The sequence below is a fragment of the Coenobita brevimanus genome, chromosome 51, assembly GCF_032717465.1.
Source record: "Coenobita brevimanus isolate Jiangsu-jjx chromosome 51, ASM3271746v2, whole genome shotgun sequence".
Classification (NCBI taxonomy): domain Eukaryota; kingdom Metazoa; phylum Arthropoda; class Malacostraca; order Decapoda; family Coenobitidae; genus Coenobita; species Coenobita brevimanus.
The window spans coordinates 23,566,329-23,588,394 of NC_137004.1; the positions used below are offsets into that span (position 1 = coordinate 23,566,329).

At 41.4% G+C, this 22,066-nt stretch overlaps 1 protein-coding gene across 1 annotated transcript in view; it reads right to left on the reverse strand.

Moving 5' to 3' along the window:
• Nucleotides 1-22,066, reverse strand: part of LOC145400248 (acetyl-coenzyme A transporter 1) — a 105,744-nt gene that overhangs the window by 83,186 nt on the left and 492 nt on the right. Inside the window, exons 2-3 of the mRNA XM_080272763.1 lie at nucleotides 16,499-16,596; nucleotides 2,430-2,578 (exon numbers count right to left, since the gene is read on the reverse strand). Coding sequence (XP_080128889.1) covers nucleotides 2,430-2,578; nucleotides 16,499-16,577 — 228 coding nt within the window. The 5' untranslated portion in view covers nucleotides 16,578-16,596. The remainder of the gene's footprint in view (nucleotides 1-2,429; nucleotides 2,579-16,498; nucleotides 16,597-22,066) is intronic.

Consider the following 22,066-nt stretch of genomic DNA (forward strand, 5'->3'; position numbering starts at 1 on the left):
GTAGAAGTAAGAGAGTCAAAGAATTTTTCAAGGTCAGTACAATTAGGGGAAAAGTAAACAGCACAGATATATTTAATCAGAGAATGAAAAGAAAGCCGAAGCCAGAATGTAATGAATTCAGAAGAATCAAGTAAAGGAACATGAAAGCAAGATAAGTCGTTGCATACATATACACAACAGCCACCTTTGGCTCTGAAATGAGTATAGAGAAAGTAGAAGGACACAGAGAAGGGTTTGCTATCAGTTGCTTCAGACAGCCGAGTCTCAGTAAGGAAGAGAAGGTGAGGTTTAGAGGAGAAGAGGTGGTGTTCAACAAAGAAAGTTAGAGGAAAGGCTGCAAATGTTGCAGAAATGAAGCTGAAATGAGTCAGACACTGGTTCCTGGCAACTCGTTGAGTCGTCACTGAGAGAAGAGTGGATGGTGGGGGTATTTATGGTCCATCCCCCCAGGGACTCCAAGGCCTGGTTCAATGATGCTATTTTTTTTTTTTAAATAAGAAGTGTAGCATTTAATGTGCATGTCGTTTGGTGCTGGCAGTTAGAGCAACTTGTATTGGTAAGTATGCTGGCCAATTCTCTGTGTTACTAAACAAAGAAAAAGTGCAGCAAAGGGGAATGGTCAGGAACTAGTCCCGAGGGATGAAGAAACACAAGCTCCAGCTCTCTCTGTCATCAACCTTCCATCAACCCTGGGAGTACTGCCCAGCTCGAATGGTGCTACAGTCTGTTTGTAGGTGTGAAGTGGTGCTGTGCTGGGTAGATGCGGTCACAGAACATGTGTCTTTTAATCAATGTGTTTGGGTTAGTTTGTGAATTCTGTGATCTCAAAAATGAAGGATGTAGAAGAGCAACATCTGTACATCAAGTTTTGTGTGAACAATGCAGCAGAAACCCAAAAAATGTTAAAACAAGCACTTGGTGACAATGCTTTCGGGGTTACATAAACCTACGACTGGCTTATATGTTTCAATATGAACGAACATCACCAGATGACAATGCATGTTCTGGGTGCCCTTTTACCAGTTCAACTCATGACAATGTGGCCAAAGTTTGTGCAACCATTCTTGAAGACTGCAGGACAATCCACGATGTTTGTGGCATTGTTAACCTATCGCATGGAACTTGCCAACCCATTTTGTCTGGCGACCTTGACATGAGACGAATCACCCCCAAATTTGTCCCATGACTCCTGACTGATGAGCAAAAGCACCATAGCATGGAGGTCTGCATGGAGCTCATAGAAATGACTATAAATGACCCTAACTTCCTCTCATGTGTCATTACTGGTGATGTAAGCTGGATTTACAGGTACGACCTGGAAACCAAACAGCAATCATCATAGTGAAAGAGCCCAGCTTTACCCCAACCTAGAATGGCATGTCAGGTCAAGGGAAATGTGAAGTCAATGCTCATCACTTTCTTCGATATGAAGGGCATTGTTCATAAGGAATTCATTCCTCAAGGACAAACCATCAATGCTAAGTTCTACTGTAATGTTTTGAAATGGCTCCGGGAGGACCTGAGGCAAAAATGTCCAGACAAAAGGTACACAAACACACGGATGCTTCATCATGACAATGCATCTGTGCACCATCCCCTTGTTGTTCAACAGTTTTGAGCATAAAAAAACATGCCAGTTGTCCCCCATCCCACAGTCAACAGATTTTGTGTCCTGTGATTTTTTTCCTCATTCTAAAAATGAAAATCCAGCTGAAAGGGCTACAATTTAACACGACTGAGGAGATCCTGGAGGAATTGCAGAAGGGCCTGAACAAGCTGATGCTCAAGGACTTCCAGAACGCAATTCGATCATGGGAGAAGCGCTGGGATTGATGTCTGCATGCTCAAGGAGACTACTTTGAAGGGAACAGTGGTAATTAGGACTTGACATGTTTTTTTGTTTTTTCTTCTTCATTAGTCAAATTTTGGGAACCTTTGAGTAGCATCTTGTATCATTTTGTTTCAATCTCCTTTCTTCCACACCACATAGATTAGTTAGTAAGTTACCCATATCTATAAAGCAATCTACCTCTGTGGAGGGATTTAGGAAACTGAAAACTTTTCTTATCTAAAAAAATTATGAGCCTGTTGATAATATGATCGATGATTATAGAATTTAGCAGAGATCACTACTCTGATGCAATATAAGTTGGGAAATAACTGATATCGGTAGTTGTGTTGTTATTCCAAGGTTTTGAGTACATGCAAATTCTGTAGAGGAACAAATGATTAGCCATTACCACTGTCATTTCTCATTAATATATGGCAAGATACATGCTGCAACTGTAAGAGTTACATTTTTTACTTTGATTTTATGCATTACTGGCCAAACTTTCAAATCATGTTCATGGCCATGTATCTCTCATATGGTAACATCTTTCAGGGTCAGTTGCAGCCAACAACCTACTACTACTATTATTATCAGTTACCTGGTCTTTATACGAGACATGACGATGTTGGAGGATCATAGGTATGCTGGCAGCAAGCCCGAGTGGGATGCCCTGCAAGACATAGAGTAACAGCAGCAGTGCAATGTTGCCACCATCACCACCCACATCATTGCCACCTGGTTCCACATCTGCACCCAAGAGAAAATGCAGTATGCACACACCATAAAGGAGCAATATTACTTAATCTATGCTGAAGATGTGCCATATTCCTAGCAACTAAAACATACAGGGCATTAAAAGTATGAGGCAAGTGACTGTGTCATACATCATGGATGGGAGCTCTCTCTCTCTCTCTCTTTCAATCCTCACTATCAGGAAGAGATGCTTCTGAACTATAAGAGAGAGAACGCCCTTCAAAACCTGTGATGAGGTTTATATACCGGTAAGTGAGATATTCTGTGGGATGGATAAGAGACTAACTAGAAAGCACTCTGCAAGTGCATACCTCTGCCAACACCAAAAAAATTTCAGAATATGGCTGCAATTTCTCCTTCCTACTGAACGAATATTTTAAGAGTCTCACACAGTCAACTGGTCTGCCCTGTTACACCATCTCACGGCAAGCATCCCTCCACAGACACTAATACAGTTTACTATTAATTCCTGCATCCGGATCTGGACCCACCTCAAAATCTAATCAACTCTTCCTTGATCCAATACCCACTTATCCACCAGATTTCACTGAAATCCAATACCAGCTTTTTGTGGTGAATTCAGCGTAGACTGCAACAACTCTGATGAGGATGACACAAAGTGCGGAGTGGGGACCCAGTTTATTTCAATGTTTTGCCAAGACTGGCATCTTAAGGAATGGCTAGTCTTGGTGAAATGTTGTAATAAACTGGGTCCCTACTCTGCACTTTGTGTCATCCTCACCAGCTTTTTGAGATACAGTATCTTGCACACAAGCAGACAAACCGACAAGGACATATGGGAATATATAACTTCCATCCAACTTTGTTCATGGAAGCAATTAATAAATAAAAAACAAAAACCTGGGACAGCCAAAAAAAATAAAAATAAAATAAATAAATAAATAAATAAAAGAACATAAATCAGTCTTTTTCAACTGAATATTGGCAAGATAAAACAGGTCTCATAGCATTCATGGAATGGAATGCAATGTAATGCATGTAAATTACAGAATGAAAATTTAATAAGTACAGTAAACCCTTCACAAGTCCAACCATGTGGGACTCTAGGGTAGTTCGACTTACTGAATTTTCCGATTAACTGGAAATAATCGCAAAAACAAAACTATATTAACCCCCCAGTGGTAGCAAATTATATGTGAGTACTTGTTTATTAACACTAAACTAAATAAGCATTTATAGAGCAATTTAAAAAAGATAAATAAAAAATAAAAAAACTTGTAAAAACAATTCAGTGCATGTCATAGGCAGCATAGGAGGAGGGGTGCAACAGTCACTTAATTATGTAAAGTTCTGGACTTAACTACCGAATCTCACTGTACAATCAATTAAACTAAAATGCAAAACTTGGGAACCAGTAAACTAAAATGTAACTCTTTGAATAAACACTAAGCCACACCTCTGTTAGAGTTTAACTTACTGGAAATTCTGCCTTCTGCAAGGTCAATTATCAAGGTTTTACTGCAAAAAGTACTGTGGATGAATGTAAACAAATGCGGTGGAGATGCCCACAGAGACAGAAGGAACAACTCAATGAGCTTGAATGATGTGAAAGTAACACGTTCTGATAAAGCAGTCTGTATGCAGACATGATAACATTTTGTGATGAGACTGTAATGAATGTGTGAAATATGCAAGAAACTCAAAAGCTGACTTGTACCAATGGAGTCAAAAATGGCAGTAACTGTACCTCCACACAAAAGTACTGTACAGGTAACAGCAGATAAGGTGGATGCAATATTACAATATGGCAGAGGTTTGTTAAGCACTGTAAGACTGAAATAATAAAAAATTATGATAGATAAAATAAAAGAGATTTCAGAATGCTGAGCAAGTCTTATCCAGGGTGGCTTCTGAACTGACTGGACATGTGGAGAGGGCATGTAGATACTGTCAGGCATGAAAAGAGTGACCCTGCTGGAGAGCCTCTTACGAGTGTGGAGCCGTCATCATCGTACTATTTATAAAGACTCCAACATCCTTGCATGCATTGGTCTATGTTGCCTAATGGCAGATCTTGACATTGCTTGATCTCTGGCAGCCTCCCTGCTCAGTCCCTTATCCATGAGGTCACACTCTATGACACTCATCCAGGTCTTTTTCAGTCTGCCTCTTGCAACCCTACCCCCAGTGTTCAGACTTCTCACTTTCCGCACCCAACTGTCATCTTTCATCCTCTCCATATGCCCAAACCATCTCAATCTACCCCTCCTCATCACAACACCAATACACTCCAGTCCCATCCTTTCTCTCAACTCTTTAATCGTAAACTAGCCCCCCCTCAGGCCTCACATTCAAGGACACACTACATATCCATTTAATCATTCTCATTTTTGTACATCTTAGCCTACGAATATCTACTTCCTTTACTGCTGAAGTCTCACTAGCATACAGCATTACACTCCTAAAACAAGCTGCATACGAAGATCCCATAGCAAGGAGAAAGAGTCCTGTCAATGTCAAAAGAACGAACAGCTCCCTGAACTTCCTCCAACCATTCCTTACCCTGGCCACAGAACTAGCTCCAGTCCCACTTCCATCACGTAAAATGTCCCCCAAATACAAGGCAATTTGTTCCAAGTCGAACAATGAAGGATCTTGAAGAGCAACAAATCTGCATGAAATTCTTTTACAAACTGGAAAAAGCTATTATGGAGACTTTTCATGTTTTGCAATATGCCAATAGGGATGACTGTTTGAGCTGTACACATTATCACAAGTAGTTCCAGCGGTCAAAGCCAGGAATAACATCCACCAAAGACAGTCCCAAATCTGGACGGCCTTCCACATCAAGAGACAACAATCACACTGAGAAAATGCATGATATGATCCATGAAAATTGCTGCCTGACCATCCGTGAAGTTTCTTAAGAAGTAGGCACCTGCCAAAGTTCGTGCCACAAGATTTTATTTTTAAAAAAACTGAAAATGCATTGTTCTGCTGCAAAAACTGTGCCATGTCTGCTGATAGATGTGGAAAAGAGAACCATGTCAGTCAGTCAAGAGCCGTTTGATTGTTTGAATGCTAATGAAAGCTTTCTGAAAAATGTCATAACTGGTGATGACAATCGGGTGTACTGTAATGATGTGGAAATAAAAAGGCAGTCATCACAGATGGTCAGAACATCATTAACGTGACCATAAAAAGTACATCAGAGTCACTCAAACATGAAGGCGATGTTTTTTTTTTTTTTTTTTTTTTTTTACTGGAAAGGCGGTATTAATCATAAGCTTGTTCCACGCGAACTTTTTTCACGCGATTTCGGTTATCCACGAATTTTTCGTACAATAATTAAAACAAAATTATAGTATTCAAATAAGTAATTTCAATATACAAGAGAAATAAAATATAAAAAATGCCTACCTGCTGCCCGTGTGCACACATATATGTATGTGTGTGTGTGTGTGTATGTGTGTGTGGGAGCCTGGGAGGTCAGTCTACCACGCACCACGCAGTCAGTTTGAATCCGACGGTCGAATCGTGCATGACTTGAGATCGAGAATCGTTATTTGTGGCTTATTTTTCTGCCTTCCAGTGATTGCTTGCCTTGTCTGCCAACATGGGGCCTAAGCGTAGTGCTAGTGATGCATGTGGTAACACACCAAAGCGGGCTGGTAAAGTGGTGTCACTGACAAAGTTAAAGTGTTGGACAAACTTCAGGGTGGAATGTCGGCGACAATTCTCCGTCAGGACGATTCCCCGTCATTTATTTACATACAAGTTTATTTAGCAAGTACAGTACACTAGTTTTTTACTTATATGAGTTATAAAATCCCCGAAAATTAGTTATTAAAGTATTAATTAATCAATAATAAGTATATTAATAGAATGACGGGGAATTGTCCATGTTTTGATGGTGAATTGACTTGATGGTGAAATGTCTCCGAACCGTATGTTTGGGGTGAGTCAACTGTTCATACAATAAAGAAGAACGTAGCATGCGGGAGACAGTGAGGGCTAGTACACCAGACTGTGCTAAAGTGTCTCCACCTACGCCTGTGAATTGTCTTGGAACCGCATGTTTGGGGTGAACTAGTCACCTGTTCATACAATTAAGAAGGCAGAATGTAGCATACGGGAGGCAATGAGGGCTAGTGCACCAGACTGCTGAAGTGTCTCCACCTACGCCTGTGCTTGTCAGGTTTCAGTTTTAAATTTCTTACATTTTTGTTGTTTTTAATACTTTATGCTAGTTTATAAGGTGTATGTAGTGCATAAACAGTATTATTCAGATGTAATATACGTATAGACATGCGTAATTATGTGCACACAAGGGCAGAACATATACGCGACTTTACCACATATGCGAAGGGTCTGGGAACCTAACCCTCGCATGAATTAAGGGCTTACCTGTATATATATATATATATATATATATATATATATATATATATATATATATATGTGTGTATATCTCATCTCGTCAGCCGTTTTGAGTGTCCACTGCAGGACCAGCCTATCCCGATCAAAGTAGGGACGATACAGCCAATGTATGTCTACCAAGTGGCTTACGCAGTCTAGTAGAGATTGTATGCAGGGTGAGAAGTGCTTGTAAACGTAATTGTTGTGTTGGAGTGGCTTTGGATGTGTGTGTGTAGTCTGTGAACCAAGAGTAAACGGACCGCACAAGCCGACTAGATGCAAACATACTTTACAGTATGTGACACTGGTTCAACCACAGGACTCCTTGTGTCCGCCAATGCAGTACATGGCCTGAAGAACACTCCCAAAGTTTATTATCCTGGCGAGGCGTGAACCATCGTTCTTCAGTGTACGAAAATGCACACTTTATCACTGTACTACAGAGGCTCCATATATATACAGTAATCCCTCTAATATCCGAACGCCCAATATCCGAACATCCCCACTAACCGGACATAATCCTCCTGGGATCCAATATTCCCAAAATGGGCCAAAAACTGCAAAAAATTCGAAAAAAATCTGACTTTTTTCCTTCCCATAATTTGAAATTCCCGCCTGGCGCCAAACAGCTGTTACACCATGGTCCCTTCACCCCTTCCTCTCTTCCCACTCCCCCCTCCCCTGTCAGGTTGCCATTTGGTATTTTTCATTACCAAGTGTGGGCCAATTTGGTAATGAAAAATTCGTTTGGTAATGCATTAGAATAATGCATTACCAAATGGATTTTTCACATGTATGAGGATACACAGGATGGAGATGGTGGATTGTTTGCTCTCTCTGATTAATCTGCTACCCTACATAGTGTGAAAATAATCAACATGGTATTAGTTATAAGGAGAGTGATTACATGTATTTCCACTTGTATATATAATTAGTGAAGAATATATGCTAGCTTTACGAATTTGGTAATGAAAAGTTATATTTGACAATGAAAGTTGAGGAGATTGGTAATGTGGCTGTTGCGATCTGGCAACTCTGTTACCCCACCAACATCAACAGTCACAGCTTAACTCCGATGGAGAGCAGATACTCATAACAGTGCAAGCCACAGGTGCTTGTTTTTTGTGAATAAACAGTGAATAAACTGCAATACCTTGCCACTAGAACACACAGGAATTTACAGTGTTGTGCAGTGTTAAGAAATTAGAATTTAGAGTGCAGAGGATTAACTGTGGACTGCAAACTGGCGGTTCAAACCAGTCCAAGACCAAGGGACTTGTAAGTACCCAGAATGTTTAATATTGTATAAACTCACCTCTAAAACCTCATTTTATGGTTCTTTTGCATTTATTTCAGTCTTTTATGTCCCTTATTGGTGTGATTTGGGTCTTAAATAGGTGCTATGCATGTCCAGAGGGAGTTGTGTAGGTGTTTTTCAGAGTTAGGGTCCGTAAGTACTAGTCCATAAGCTGGGGCCCAATATCCGGACAGGACCACTATCCGGACCTGCCTATGGCTCTATTGATCCGGATATTGGAGGGGTTACTGTACAGTATATATACACAGCAATCCATCAATTATCCGATGTAATAGAGCCAAAGGCATATACAGATAAGGGCAAAATCCGGATGCAAACCATTATCCTTTACTGTACCCATGCCTTGACTATACTCAACCTACTACCTATACCCAACTTCTATGTACAGTACCTGAGTACCTCTCTTAATTTTGGCAGTGTTCTCCATTATTTCATCTGTATTTAGACATCAAAACACACATGGGATTATCCAATGCAATGCTAGACACTAAGAAAACAATGCATAAACAACAAAAATCCAAAAACATCCTACAGACCATGGATCATCATAACATTGAGGTTGTATTACCTTCGCAGCACCATGGAGAAGATGGTAAGAAGGAGTAATGTTGGAACGTATAACGCAGTGCAACGCTTTTGGAAGAAATATAACATAAAGCACACCATCGACAACATCAATGCAACATGGAAGGAGGTGCAACAAAGCACAATGAATGCTAGGTACTGTAAGGTTTGGCTGGAGGGTATATACTCCTTCATGGGGTTCCTGGCAGTTGAAAGCATCCATCAAGACATCCTTGACCTCTCACATGAGGCTGGCTTTGAAGAGGTGGATGAGGAGGATGTACAAGATGTCCTGGACAGCCACACGAAGCAGCTGTCCACAAAGGAGCTCACTGAGCTCAAGGAATGAGTGGCAGAGACACAGGAGGGTGGTGAGGATGGCATCAAGCACATTTTGGACATAAATACTCTGAAGGAATTCCTTGCACTTATGGACAAGGGCACTGCATTTATCAAGGGCAAGGACCCAAATCAGGCAAGGTGTGACACATCAATGCATGGAACTGAACAACACCTGAGGGTGTACAGGGAGCTGCTGTTACCTAGGAAAAAGGCGGCATGCCAGACTACCATCACCTCCTTCTTCTCCCTTGCCAGGGCCACTAAGGATGAGCCAATGCCATCAACGAATGGTCTTCGAAAGCAGCATCCTACATCACTGCCTCCATCACACCACTACGCACTCCCTCATCCGCACCACTCTGCTCTCCCTCTGCCTCACAGCATTTTTTTTTTTTCATGCAAGAAAGGAGGAACCAAGGGCCAGGAGCCTGAAAGATTGTTCCCTCAAAGAAAAAACAAAAAAGAGATAACAGAGAACCAGATTCAAGATCTGTTCATTATGAGATGCCTGGAAACACTGTGTTTGAAAGACTGAAGATCATAGGCAGTAGGCAATAAAGAGGGAGACAGTTCCAGAGTTGACCTGTTGCATACATGAAGGACTGGGAGTAACAGTTAACTCTTGCATTAGAGCTGGAAAGAAAAGGGATGAGTGTTTGTTGCTGGATGGGTGCTACACACCCGCCATAGTGGTGGAGGGATGCAAGCAGACAGTTCAGAGGGGCAGTGACCACTGAAGTCATGATAAAAAAGGGATAAAGATGCAACAGTGTGCAGCAAACAGACTGGGGTTGAAGGGAGCCAGTAAGAGGAGGAGAGTTAATGGGGCAAAAAGCCTTTGACTCCACCTTGTTTAGAAGAGTTGTATGTAGGGAGCCTCCCCACACATGACAGCTGTACTCTACATAGGGGCAAATAAAACCTGTGTATAATGGCAATAGCTTTAAAGGGATAAAAAAAAGCATGGAGTTGGTTTTGCACACCTACTCTCTTAGAGGATGATTTTATCTATCTATCTACAACCAGACACCACAATCCCGAAGGAGTGGCCATTTGCCTTTGAGCTGGTTGTTTTACAGGAAGGGGCAATAACTCTCCATCAACTCACTTGTTGACACATAGGGAACACATGGGTTGGTTATATGGTTACCATGTAGTTACCATGTAAATGGTTTCCTAGCTTACACAAAACCCTTAAGCTTGTCACTCAATGTACAGCCACTTGAAGTGGAAGAAAGAATAATAAAGTGACACAAAGGATGGGATAAATAGGAAGAGAGAAGGGAAGATGCAGAAAAAAAGGGGATTATTCCCCCAAGCTAGAACTAGACTGATCATATAGCCCTGCTAGGATTAAAGGAGAGTGCTACACCTCCCAGCAAAGCCAGCTACCCGGGGCACAAACTCTCAACCTCGAGATCTTGAGTCCAGCACTTTACCACTGAGTCACCCTGCTCTTTACAGAAAAAAAATAAATAAATAAATAAAATAAAAAAAAGGTGATGGAAGTAGGCAGCACTACATCAAATGAGTGTATAATTGCCACCACCACAGATTTTATGAGAGAGGTAATATGATCTTTCCAAGATAAATACCAAGAGAATGAAACCCCATGCATGTTTAACCCCTAAAGGTCAGTCAACATTCCCAAACTTCTGCTAAGGAAAGGGCGGTTGACGTTCTGGAACGAATTTCTGTTCTGTGGGTCTATTGTATGAAATAAATGGGAGATATGGCAACAGTGCCTGTTCGGACGTGAATATATCTCACGACAGCACCTTGAGTCACTTCCAGTTGATGCAAATGACTGTAAACAACAGATGAGGTGCATTGTGTACAGTAGACCCTTTTATCCACGGATTTTGCATCTGCAGATTTAAGTTTCCGCGGATCAAACTTATTTTAATACTTTACTACTGTATATGCTGTAACTTAATTTGAAATTGGTGCACAACGTACACTTCTTTTGTTCCTACAGTTAGCATACCCGTACCCACAGACATTCCTGCCACTCTGCCTGTCTTATCGTAAACACCAGTCAGTTCACTACTTACGTCGTTGTCGCTCTTCTCGTGTTTACAACTCTACTGTACTTTCATTGGGTAAGTGAAAAAAGGCTCCCAAGAAACAAGTAAAGGACAAAAACAATCCTTCTAAGCCAAAGAGAGAGTGTAAGGTGTTATCACTGGCAGAGAAAAGGGTCAGACTAGACTCACAGCTTACCTACAGTGCCGCCACACATCTTGTTGCCTCACCACATTCACACTGTAAAAACTGCACTAAAATCATCATCGTCATCATACAGCAATCATCGTCATCTATGTAGCAATCATCATCATCATACAGCAATCGTCATCACTGTACAAAGGTTATGAAGAGAACACACAGTCTTTTGGTGAGTGTTAATATGTACTTGTAATACTTTAAAGTACGTTTTTATTTTTTCAGGGATGTGCTTAGCTTATGTGGAAATAATATGCCTTTATGTGATGATGACTTGAGTATCCGTGGAATCTGCCTTCCGCGGGGGTCTCTGGAACCTACCTCCCACAGATAATAAGGGTCTACTGTACAAGAATTCAGTGAGATGCCCAGCTAAATGAAGAGATGTGACTACATGGTGTCCTGAGAGTGGTGTGGGTCTCTGTATCAATTGCTTTACAGAATATGATACACTACAGACATATTGGTATGAACCGTTGTAATATACACTTTTACACAATATTTACATACGTATGATTATAGCTGTAGAGACACAAATTTTACATTAGTGTTCAAAACCCACTACGAAGACACAGAACAGTGTATATAATGTAAAAAATATATATTTTAGGCTGCTGTAACAAATAAGAGCAGAAAAAAAGACTCTCTGCCCGCCTGCTCTCAGTTGCATGCCACTGAGAGTGCCCCTGATATGCCACCTTCCCGCTCACTCACCTCTCACCACCACCCAGCCCGCACGCAATTTGAAGAGAGTAACATCAAATTCTTTGTTTTTCCAGCTATTCTGATCTATTTATGCAAGTTTTATCTGATTTCATAACACTTTATTCTTTCCAAAATAATTCGTCCCAAACGGATGTAAAATTGGGAAGTAGCCCGCCGTTTAACAGTTAAATTGATGCCCCTGGCATCACCACATCACTCTTCTCATCATTAGTCACCTCCTCCTTAGGACATGGAGTGACTGTCCAGGTCTTCCAGCTGTCCCCTGGTATCAGGGAGGAAGAACCTTGGTGAGTCACAACTCGGAACAGCCTTGGACAAATTTCGAGTAGGTGGCAGAGTTTTTTTTGGTCACTTTAGGATTGATGGCTGAGGTGTCCCTCCCTAACCTCACTGAACACGTGTTATATTAACCTCGTTACGTTATAAATTGTTATGCGATAGGTCTTCAATTAACAAATTCCTATCACATACCGAGGCCAGACTGTGTTGAATAAACTGGGTCCATACTCTACATTCGGTGGTGCATTCTCCATCATTATCATAATCTATGTTGGATTTACACCTCCTTGTTGAACCATTTAGTTGACTTAAATGTTAAAAAAGGGATATAATCTTTTTTTTTAAATGCATCTTCCTACATACTACAATTCAACCATCTAGCTCAGAACAGTACTGTACTATTGTTCATCAATTTGCTTGACTTCTTTGAGTCCATACTTCACTTTTCACACAGACACATAAGTATATAAAGCCATCTTCTTCAGATTTCATATCTTCTATTACATTTTGTATTCCTATTAATAAACAAATCTGAAAAAAAAAAGAGGAAATATAAAAAAGAAAAATTAATAAATAACCATGAACGGTCTAGGGCAGGCGGTGGCAGCTTTGGTAGACAGACGGCCTGCAGTCCTAATGGACCCAGGTTCAAATCCCAGCTGGGGCAGGGAACAGTTTAAGGACTTGAATTTCACAAAAAGCAGATTTTTCTGATCTACCAGATGACCCGCTGACATGTCATAAAAGCACCCCCGCTAATACCAGTACACAAGTCCTGTATGAGACAGCCCTAGCATGTATTCAATATGAATGGCGGGTGTTAGCACATTCAATATGAATGGCGGGTGTTAGTGCCGAAGTGGTGACATATGGAGATGTGGGAGGACTCCTGGGCCCCAAGGAGGACTGCTGGGACTTGGGAATAGGCACTGAAGCCTTTGCCCAGGATCAGACACACAAGATCAGAAGTTGAGGAAGTGGTACGGACAGAGAGTTGGAGAGAAGAGGGTATTAATAATGTCAAAAATAATTTGAAGGTGATATATACTAATGTTGATGGTTTCATATCGACAAGGATCGAAATTAATGATTTCTTGAGAGAACATGAACCTGATGTCATGTGCTTTGTAGAGACCAAATTAAGAGAAGATATTGATGTTCATTTGGGAGATGGTAAATACAAACTGTGGAGAAAAGACAGAAAAGAAAAAAAGGGAGGAGGAGTGATGATAGCAGTGAAGAACAACATAAATGTAGATACTGTGGAAATGGGAGAAGGCAGGGCTGAAGTGATATATATGAAATTAGAAACTGGAGAGAATGTTAAGAGAGATATGGCGGTAGTGTATGTTCCCCCAAAGACGAGAGCATGGAAGGATGACGAATACCATGAGATGTTGTCAGATATGGCTAGCTACTTGCAAAAAATAATTGAGAAAAGCAATAATATAATTTTGGTGGGTGACTTTAATTGTAAAGAGGTGAACTGGGAGGAATGGTACTCGGGAGGCGGCGAGGATTCGTGGGGTACTATGTTATTAAATATAATAATGAACAATGTGATGACGCAGTGGGTCAAAGAAGAGACACGGTTTCGAGGTGAGGACACACCAGCAAGGTTAGATTTACTGTTCACCAAAGAACCTGATGTAACAGAATCATTGGAATATCTCTGTCCTTTGGGAAAAAGTGATCACGTGGTCATTGAGTTCCAGATGTTAATAGGAAACGTCGAGCCAAGAGACGAGCTTCATAGACAGGGAAGATACAACTTTGGCAAAGCAAATTTTACAGGATTGAGAAACTTTTTTGAAAATGCGGATTGGTGAAAATTCAGAGAAACAAGAGAGATACAGAGGAAGTGGGATATCTTTCTAGCCCTCTATAATTTGGGAGTGGAAAAATTTGTACCAAGAGTAAGAGGGAAAGAAAACAGGAAAAAGGAGTGGTTTAATAGAAGGTGTATGATAGCCAAAAAAGAGAGAGATAAGGCGTGGAACAATTGGAGAAAGAGAGGTAACGACAGAACAAAGGAAGAATATAAAAGAACAAGAAACGAATACACAAGAATACGTAGGGAAGAAGAAAGGAATTTTGAAAAAGGTATAATTGACAAATGCAAGGATGAACCCAAACTGTTTTATAGATTTGTTAATGGCAAACTGAAACAAAAGGAAGGAATCACCAAGCTGAAAGTAGATGGAGAGGTCTTTAATGATGCGGCAATGCAAGCAGAAATAATGAACAAACGTTTCCAGTCAGTTTTCACTAAAGAAAAGGAGCTTGCGGAAGGGGAGGGAGTGATTAGAAATGTTCCGGTGATGAAAGATATAAAAGTGGAGGTGCAGGAAGTGTATAAATTACTGGAAACTCAAGATGTAAGGAAAGCCCCAGGACCTGATGGAATTTCTAATTGGGTACTGAAGGAATGCAGAGAACAACTGGCGGATAAAATTCACAGCTTAATTGTATGCTCACTGGAAGAGGGGAAAGTGCCAAAAGAATGGAAGAGGGCAAATGTGGTACCAATTTACAAGGGAGGAAACAGGGAAGAACCCCTGAATTATAGACCAGTGTCTCTAAACAGCATGGTCGCAAAATTGTGTGAGAGAATCCTGAAAGACAGATGGATAAAATATCTGGAAGAGATGAATATTTTGGCTGAATGTCAGTTTGGATTCAGAAGTGGAAGGTCATGTGTTTCAAACTTGTTGAGCTTTTACTCAAGAGCGATTGATGTGGTACAGGAGAGAGATGGTTGGGTGGATTGTGTGTACTTAGACTTAGAGAAGGCCTTTGACAAGGTACCTCATCAGAGACTAATGTGGAAACTAGAATATATAGGAGGACTAAAGGGGAAACTTCTGGAATGGATGAGAGACTTTTTGAGAGACAGACAAATGAGGACAGTAATAAAGGAAAAGATGTCTGGATGGAGGGAAGTAACAAGTGGAGTCCCTCAAGGCTCAGTGTTGGCGCCAGTAATGTTCCTGATTTATGTAAATGATATGGTAGATGGAGTGAACAGTTATGCGAGTCTGTTTGCTGATGATGTAAAGATCTTGAGGAAGATAGAGGTTGAGGAGGATTGTAAAATACTGCAGGAGGATTTAGATAGGATACACAATTGGAGCCGGACGTGGGAAATGAAATTTAATGTAAAGAAATGTAAAATATTGGAAATGGGTAAAAGTACCAGGAGACCATCACTGAATTATTTTTTGGGTAATGAATTAATCACAAAAAGGAGAGAAGAGAAAGATTTGGGAGTGCTGGTCCAAGATAGTTTGTCACCAGAAAAGCACATTAACAAGATAGTTGGAGAGACTTATAAGCTCTTGACTAACATAAGAGTAGCATTTCATTATATGGATGAGGAAATGATGAAAAAATTGATAGTGGCCATGATCCGCCCCAGGTTAGAATATGCAGCGGTAGTGTGGTCCCCACACAAAAAGAAAGATATAAACAAGATTGAGAGAATACAAAGAACAGCAACCAAGATGGTCCCCAGTCTGACAGACCTGTCATACAGAGAGAGGCTGGAAAAACTGGATTTGCCTTCGTTAGAGGAAAGGAGAAAGAGGGGAGACATGATTGCTGTGTTCAGGACCATGGTGGGAGTAGATAAAATTGACAAAGAAGATCTGTTTGTATGGGATAAGAGAGCAACAAGAGGACATGGAATGAAATTGAAAAAGTCAAGCTGCTTGAAGGATATCAAGAAATATAGCTTTCCTTACAGAAGTATAGACTTATGGAATAGCCTGGACAAAGAGATCGTCCAGTCTAAAAACATAAACGAGTTTAAAGTTAAATTCGACTTATTGAGAAACAGCGACGGAAACCCACGAGCATAGTACATTCCGTGTATATCACAATTAGGTATATTCTTAAATATTTGGAACGACTTAGACAAAGAGGTGGTGCATGAGAAAAACATTCATGTGTGTAAAGGTAGACTTGATAAATGTGGATATGGAGACAGGACAACACGAGCATTGCTCAATTCCTGTATACTACAAATAGGTAAATACAAATAGGTAAATACACACACACACACACAAAGCTAGTCTACTCACATTCCACATTTTTCTCCATCAAACTGTCAGCTTCACTGCTACTGCCCCCTCCTGTGCCACGCTTTCTTTGATTCGCCATCCTGTTCTCACTGTTCAACCTGTTAAGACAACACAATTTATCTCAGCATTCCATCAGATCCTAATATAAAAACAATAAATGCTACAGCTTAAATCCACTACCAAGACATGGAAATGGCAGTACATTTGCAGTTAAATCTATATTTACATACTGGTATAATAAAGAACCATGCACTCATACACATCGTATCTCTCTGACAGATTTTAAAAGTTGTTTATGTTGTTGTTCCTGCTTAACCCGTCTGTTTGGCCAAACTGACCCATCAACCACAGGCAAATAACTGCCCCAGCAGGACCATCCCATGTAGCGAACAGATGTTCCCTTGCAGATAACAGCGTCTCGCTATGGTGAGGAACAGAAAAGTGTAGAGGTTTGGTTCCTGGGTAGATGCCATGTTTTCACCTATCTACCCAGTTATGATAAATACAGCACCCTCCCACAGTGAACATATTCAGAGTAGATTGTAGCACCAGTCGAGCAGGGGAGTACTCCTGAGGTGGATGGAAAGCTGATGACAGGGAGAGCTGGAGCTCCTGTTTAATCAGCCCTCAGGACTAGTTCCTGACCATCCCCTTTTCCTGAACATTGTTAGTGTCTCAATAAAACAGAGAGTAGGCCAGCATGCTCTCCAATACAAATTTCTCTATCTACACCAAACTACATGCACATTACACACTAAACTTCCTCTTCCAAAATTATAAAAAAATCATGGCTATGCAACACTGAGCCTCGGAGTCCCCGGGGGGGGGGGGACCATATATGCCCCCACCTTCCGTCCCTCTCCCAGTGATGACTTGAGCTGCCTGGAACCACTGTCTGACTCGCTTCTTCTTCATTTCTGCAACATTCCCGGCCTTTCCTCTAACTTTCGCTCTGTTGAGCACCACCTCTCCTCCTGTAAACCTCACCTTCTCTTTCTAACTGAGACTCAGCTGTCTGAGGCAACTGACGGCAAATCCTTTTCTGTGTTCTCCTACTTTCTCTGTACTCATTTCAAAGCTAAAGGTGGATGTTGTGTATATATACGCAATGACTTATCTTGCTCTCATGTTCCAGAACTTGACTCTTTTGAATTCTCTACACTCTGGCTTCGGCTTTCCTGTCATTCTTTGACTAAATACAGTACCCTCGCGTCCAACACGCATTAGTCCAGCACGATTCACGTCCAGCACGGAGAGCAAATAATTAGTATTATTTAATACGATTTAATTACTGCAACACGAGTGTGTCAGCATAACACGCACAGAGCTCCGAGAAGTGGGCGAAATCCGCGGAGTTCAACTCTAGTACGATCACCCCCGGTCCAACACGGTCATACTGGACATTCCCATGATGATGATAGCCAATGAAAAACTTCTGATCAGGTAGCCTTCCCCGCCCGCTATCGTGACATGATCGTGATGCCGCCCAATTAAAAACGCTTCTGCTGTCACGTGATGTTTTGTTTAAATTTCTCCCGCCACAGCGCCACTCAGTCGCATAATTGCATTGGAAGGTGCTTTTTTCCTCCTGAATTTTCTGCCCTTGTTACTGCATTTTACCCTGCTCACAATGCCTAGGAAGCCTTCTGAGAACCCCAAGAAGAGTCGGCACCTCGCTCAGGCCACCAAGCTAGAATCGAGGGGAAGAAGAAAGAGGAGAGGAAAGTTGACATTGCCGAGGCCTACGACATGAATGAAGCCAACTTGAGGACCATAATAAAAAAACCAAGACAAGATCCTGGCAGCTGAAGGCTATCAAACGGCACTTCATACCAGGTCTGCCGAGGATACGATGGTAAATCGGAACGGTAACGTAGTAAAATCGCCGACGATACCACAGGCATTTGGAATTCATCTGGATGGATTCCTGCCGAGGATACGACGGGCAAAACAGTGTGACCAAAACCCAGGCGACTCGACAGAGAATGTATCATACTACAGCACTGAACATTTAGCCTGATACTGAATACATATTAATATTTAAGAATAAATATCAATCGTTTTGAAACCCTTCTCATCAGCGTGTGTACCAGTTTATAAACAAAGTTGCTTCTCCTTATTCTCTACCGAGTCAGCAACAGCGATCACTTTCCACAGTCACGAAACGGGGCTCTGGCAACAGTGTGAGAAGCATGCCGTTTGCCGAGGATTACAGAGTGCTAGGACAGGCAGAAGCAGGACCTTCCATGGCTGTGGACGAAGATAGTGATTCTGAGTGTGATTTCGAAGGATTTATGAGGGAGGCTGAGGAGAAGCAGCAGCCATTACCCGCTAGTGACGCCAGCAGCCATCCTCCGGGGACCCAGTTGGACTACCTACAGCCTTACCACCTTCCATTCCCAGCAAGCCCACCAACACTATCCTAAAAGGTTAGTTATCATTCATAGCACAGTACCATTTATTATAATTACAATAGTACCAATATATGTATAGGTATATGGTAGGTATTTAGGGTGACTTTTCCTAGGGTTGCTGACATAATTTATTTTTCCCCATAAGCTCTGTTGTTAGTCCAACACGTTTTTGGTCCAACACGTGACCCATGCATGACAATATTACTGTGTTGGACGCGAGGGTACAGTACTGTATATCTGTGCTGTTTACTTATCCTCTAATTCTACTGACTATCAAAAAATTATTCGACTATCTTACTTCTACGATGGAACACATCCTATCTGTTTCTCCTTTCTCTGAAAACTCCATTTTAGGATATTTCAATGTTCACCACCACCTTTGGCTCTTCTCTCCTTTCAACGATCCACCTGGTGAACAAGCCTACATCTTTTCTATCCTTAATGACCTGGAGCAGCTTGTACAGCACCCTACCCGTATCCCAGACCTCCTTGAATAGAGCTCCAACATACTTGACCTTGTCCTTACAACTAATCCTTCTGCTTACACTGTTAATCTTTTCTCTCTGTTGGACTCCTCTGATCACAACCTTATCACCTTAATTTGTCCTATCGCTCCGGTACAGCCTATGGACCCTCCACAGAAACGTCGTCTGTGGCACTTTGGAGCTGAGGATTGGGAGGCCCTCAGGCAATACTTCTTTGATTTTCCCTGGAATGATTATTGCTTCCATGACCAGGAGCCACCTAAATGTGCCTTACGCATTACCGGTACGGAGGTTATTCTTTCGGGCATGGAAGCATACATTCCTTTCTCATATCCTTTGTCTAACGCAAGAAAGCCTTGGTTTAATCACGCTTGTTCTAATGCTGTCCACAACAAGGAGAGGGCATACAAAAGGTACCGGAGCCAACCCACCCCTGAATCACATCATCTTTACATTTCTGCCCGGAATCGTGCTAAGTCTGTTCTTTGTTCAGCTAAAAATAATTTCATCCATACTAAATGCTCTCAACTCTCCAACTCGAATTCTTCCTGCTCCTTCTGGCACCTTGCCAAAAACCTTTCTAACAACTTTACCTCATCATCCTTCCCTCCTCCTTTCTACTCTGATGGTTCTGTAGCATTTCTTCTACTGATAAAGCAGATCTCTTAGCTCACACTTTCTCCTCCAATTCCACCTTAGATGATTCCGGTGCTGTTCCTCCATCACTTCCCCCCCTCTGACTTCCTCATGGCTGACATTAAAATTTCTTCAGCTGATGTATTTTCTGCCATCACTGGCCTCAATACTAACAAGGCATATGGGCCTGATGGAGTCCCTCCTGTTGTTCTCAAGAACTGTGCTTCTGTGCTTACACCCTGCCTAGGTAAACTCTTTCACCTTTGTCTATCAACTTGTACCTTTCCTTCTTGCTGGAAGTTTGCTCTCATGCAGCCAGTCCCAAAGAAGGGTGACCATTCCCAACCCTCTAACTATTGTCCAATTGCTTTAACATCCTGTATTTCAAAAGTTTAGAGTCAATTCTTAATAGAAAAATTTTAAGGCATCTTTCCTATCACAACCTTCTTTCTGATCGGCAGTACGGGTTCCGTCAGGGATGCTCCACTGGCGATCTTCTCACCTTCCTTACGGACTCCTGGTCATCCTCCTTTCGGAACTTTGTCGAAAGCTTTGCCATTGCACTTGACATCTCAAAGGCTTTCAACAGAATCTGGCATAAATCTTTAATATCCAAACTGCCCTCTTAAGGTTTCTATCCTTCCATCTGTGCCTTCACTTCCAGCTTCCTTTCTGGTTGTTCTATAGCTGCTTTTGTAGTAGGCCATTGTTCTTCTCCAAGGGCTATCAACAGTGGTGTTCCTCACAGCTCTGTCCTATCACCAACTCTCTTCCCTATTCATCAGTGACCTTCTAAGTTGTTCATCTAACCCTATCCATTCATACACTTATGACTCCACTCTTCCACGTATGACTCCACTCTTCTCCTTTCCATCAGCTTCCTGCAGTGTCCATCTCAGTGGTTGCTTTAATAAACAAGGGATGAGGCTATGGCACACTTTATGTCTGACATGGCTCACACCTCTGACTGGATTAAAGTAATCTTGTTTTTAATGCATCAAAAACAGTTTTTACCTCTTTCAAACTGTCCAAATCTACCACAGGAATATTCTCTAATTTTTAACAATACCCAACTCAATCCTGCACCATCTTTGAACATACTTGGGGTTTCATTCTCTCACGATTTATCTTGGAAAGGTCATACTGTATTATCTTTCTTGTAAAATCTGCTTCCAAGAGATTAGGTGTGCTAAGCTGACTCCATGCCTTCTTTGTCCCTCCTCAGTTGTTGACTTTATGGGCTACATGTCTTTTACTTGCCTGTGAAGAATACAACTCTCATGTGTCACAGCTCTTCCCAACAAGGTGGAGTCAAACGTTTTTCGGTATTATTTTACAAGTGGACAATGTGCAGTTTTGGAATTTTCGTACCATTATCGTATAGTATAGTCCCTAAGGATCACAAATAACCCCCATTACCCCATTTGGAAATTGATTATTACTCCCCTAAGATAGGTTAGGTATGTTGGGTTTGGTTTGATTAGTTTTATTGTGTTCGGTGAGGGATATTTCCGACAAAAATGAAGGTCAGGAACATTCGAATCGCATCAAAAACTGCCAGAAAAATATTTTGCACTACCTGGGGTGTGTATTGTCCACTTGTAAAAATTTACCCGTTTTTCATCTCATTACCTTTCCTTCTCTTACTGGCTTCCTTCAACCACTAGCTATCTCTTTGATGCACTGTTGCATCTTTATCTCTTTCCTATCACTACTTCAATGGTCACTGCTCCTCTGAACTGTCTGCTTGCATCCCTTCACCACTATGGTGACTGCATAACACCTGTCTCGCAGCAAACTCGTATCCTTTTTCTGTCCAAGCAAGAGTTAGCCATTACTCCCAGTCCTTCACATATGCAACAGGTCAACTGTGGAACTGTCTTCCTCTGTTTGTACTTCTAGTTGCCTATGACCTTGTCTTTTAACTGCAGTGTATCTAAGCATCTCAAAATGAACTTATCTTGAATTTGGCAGTCTATTATTTTGTTTTTATTTTTTCTTGGAAGGAACAATCTAGGGGGTTTCTAGCCTTA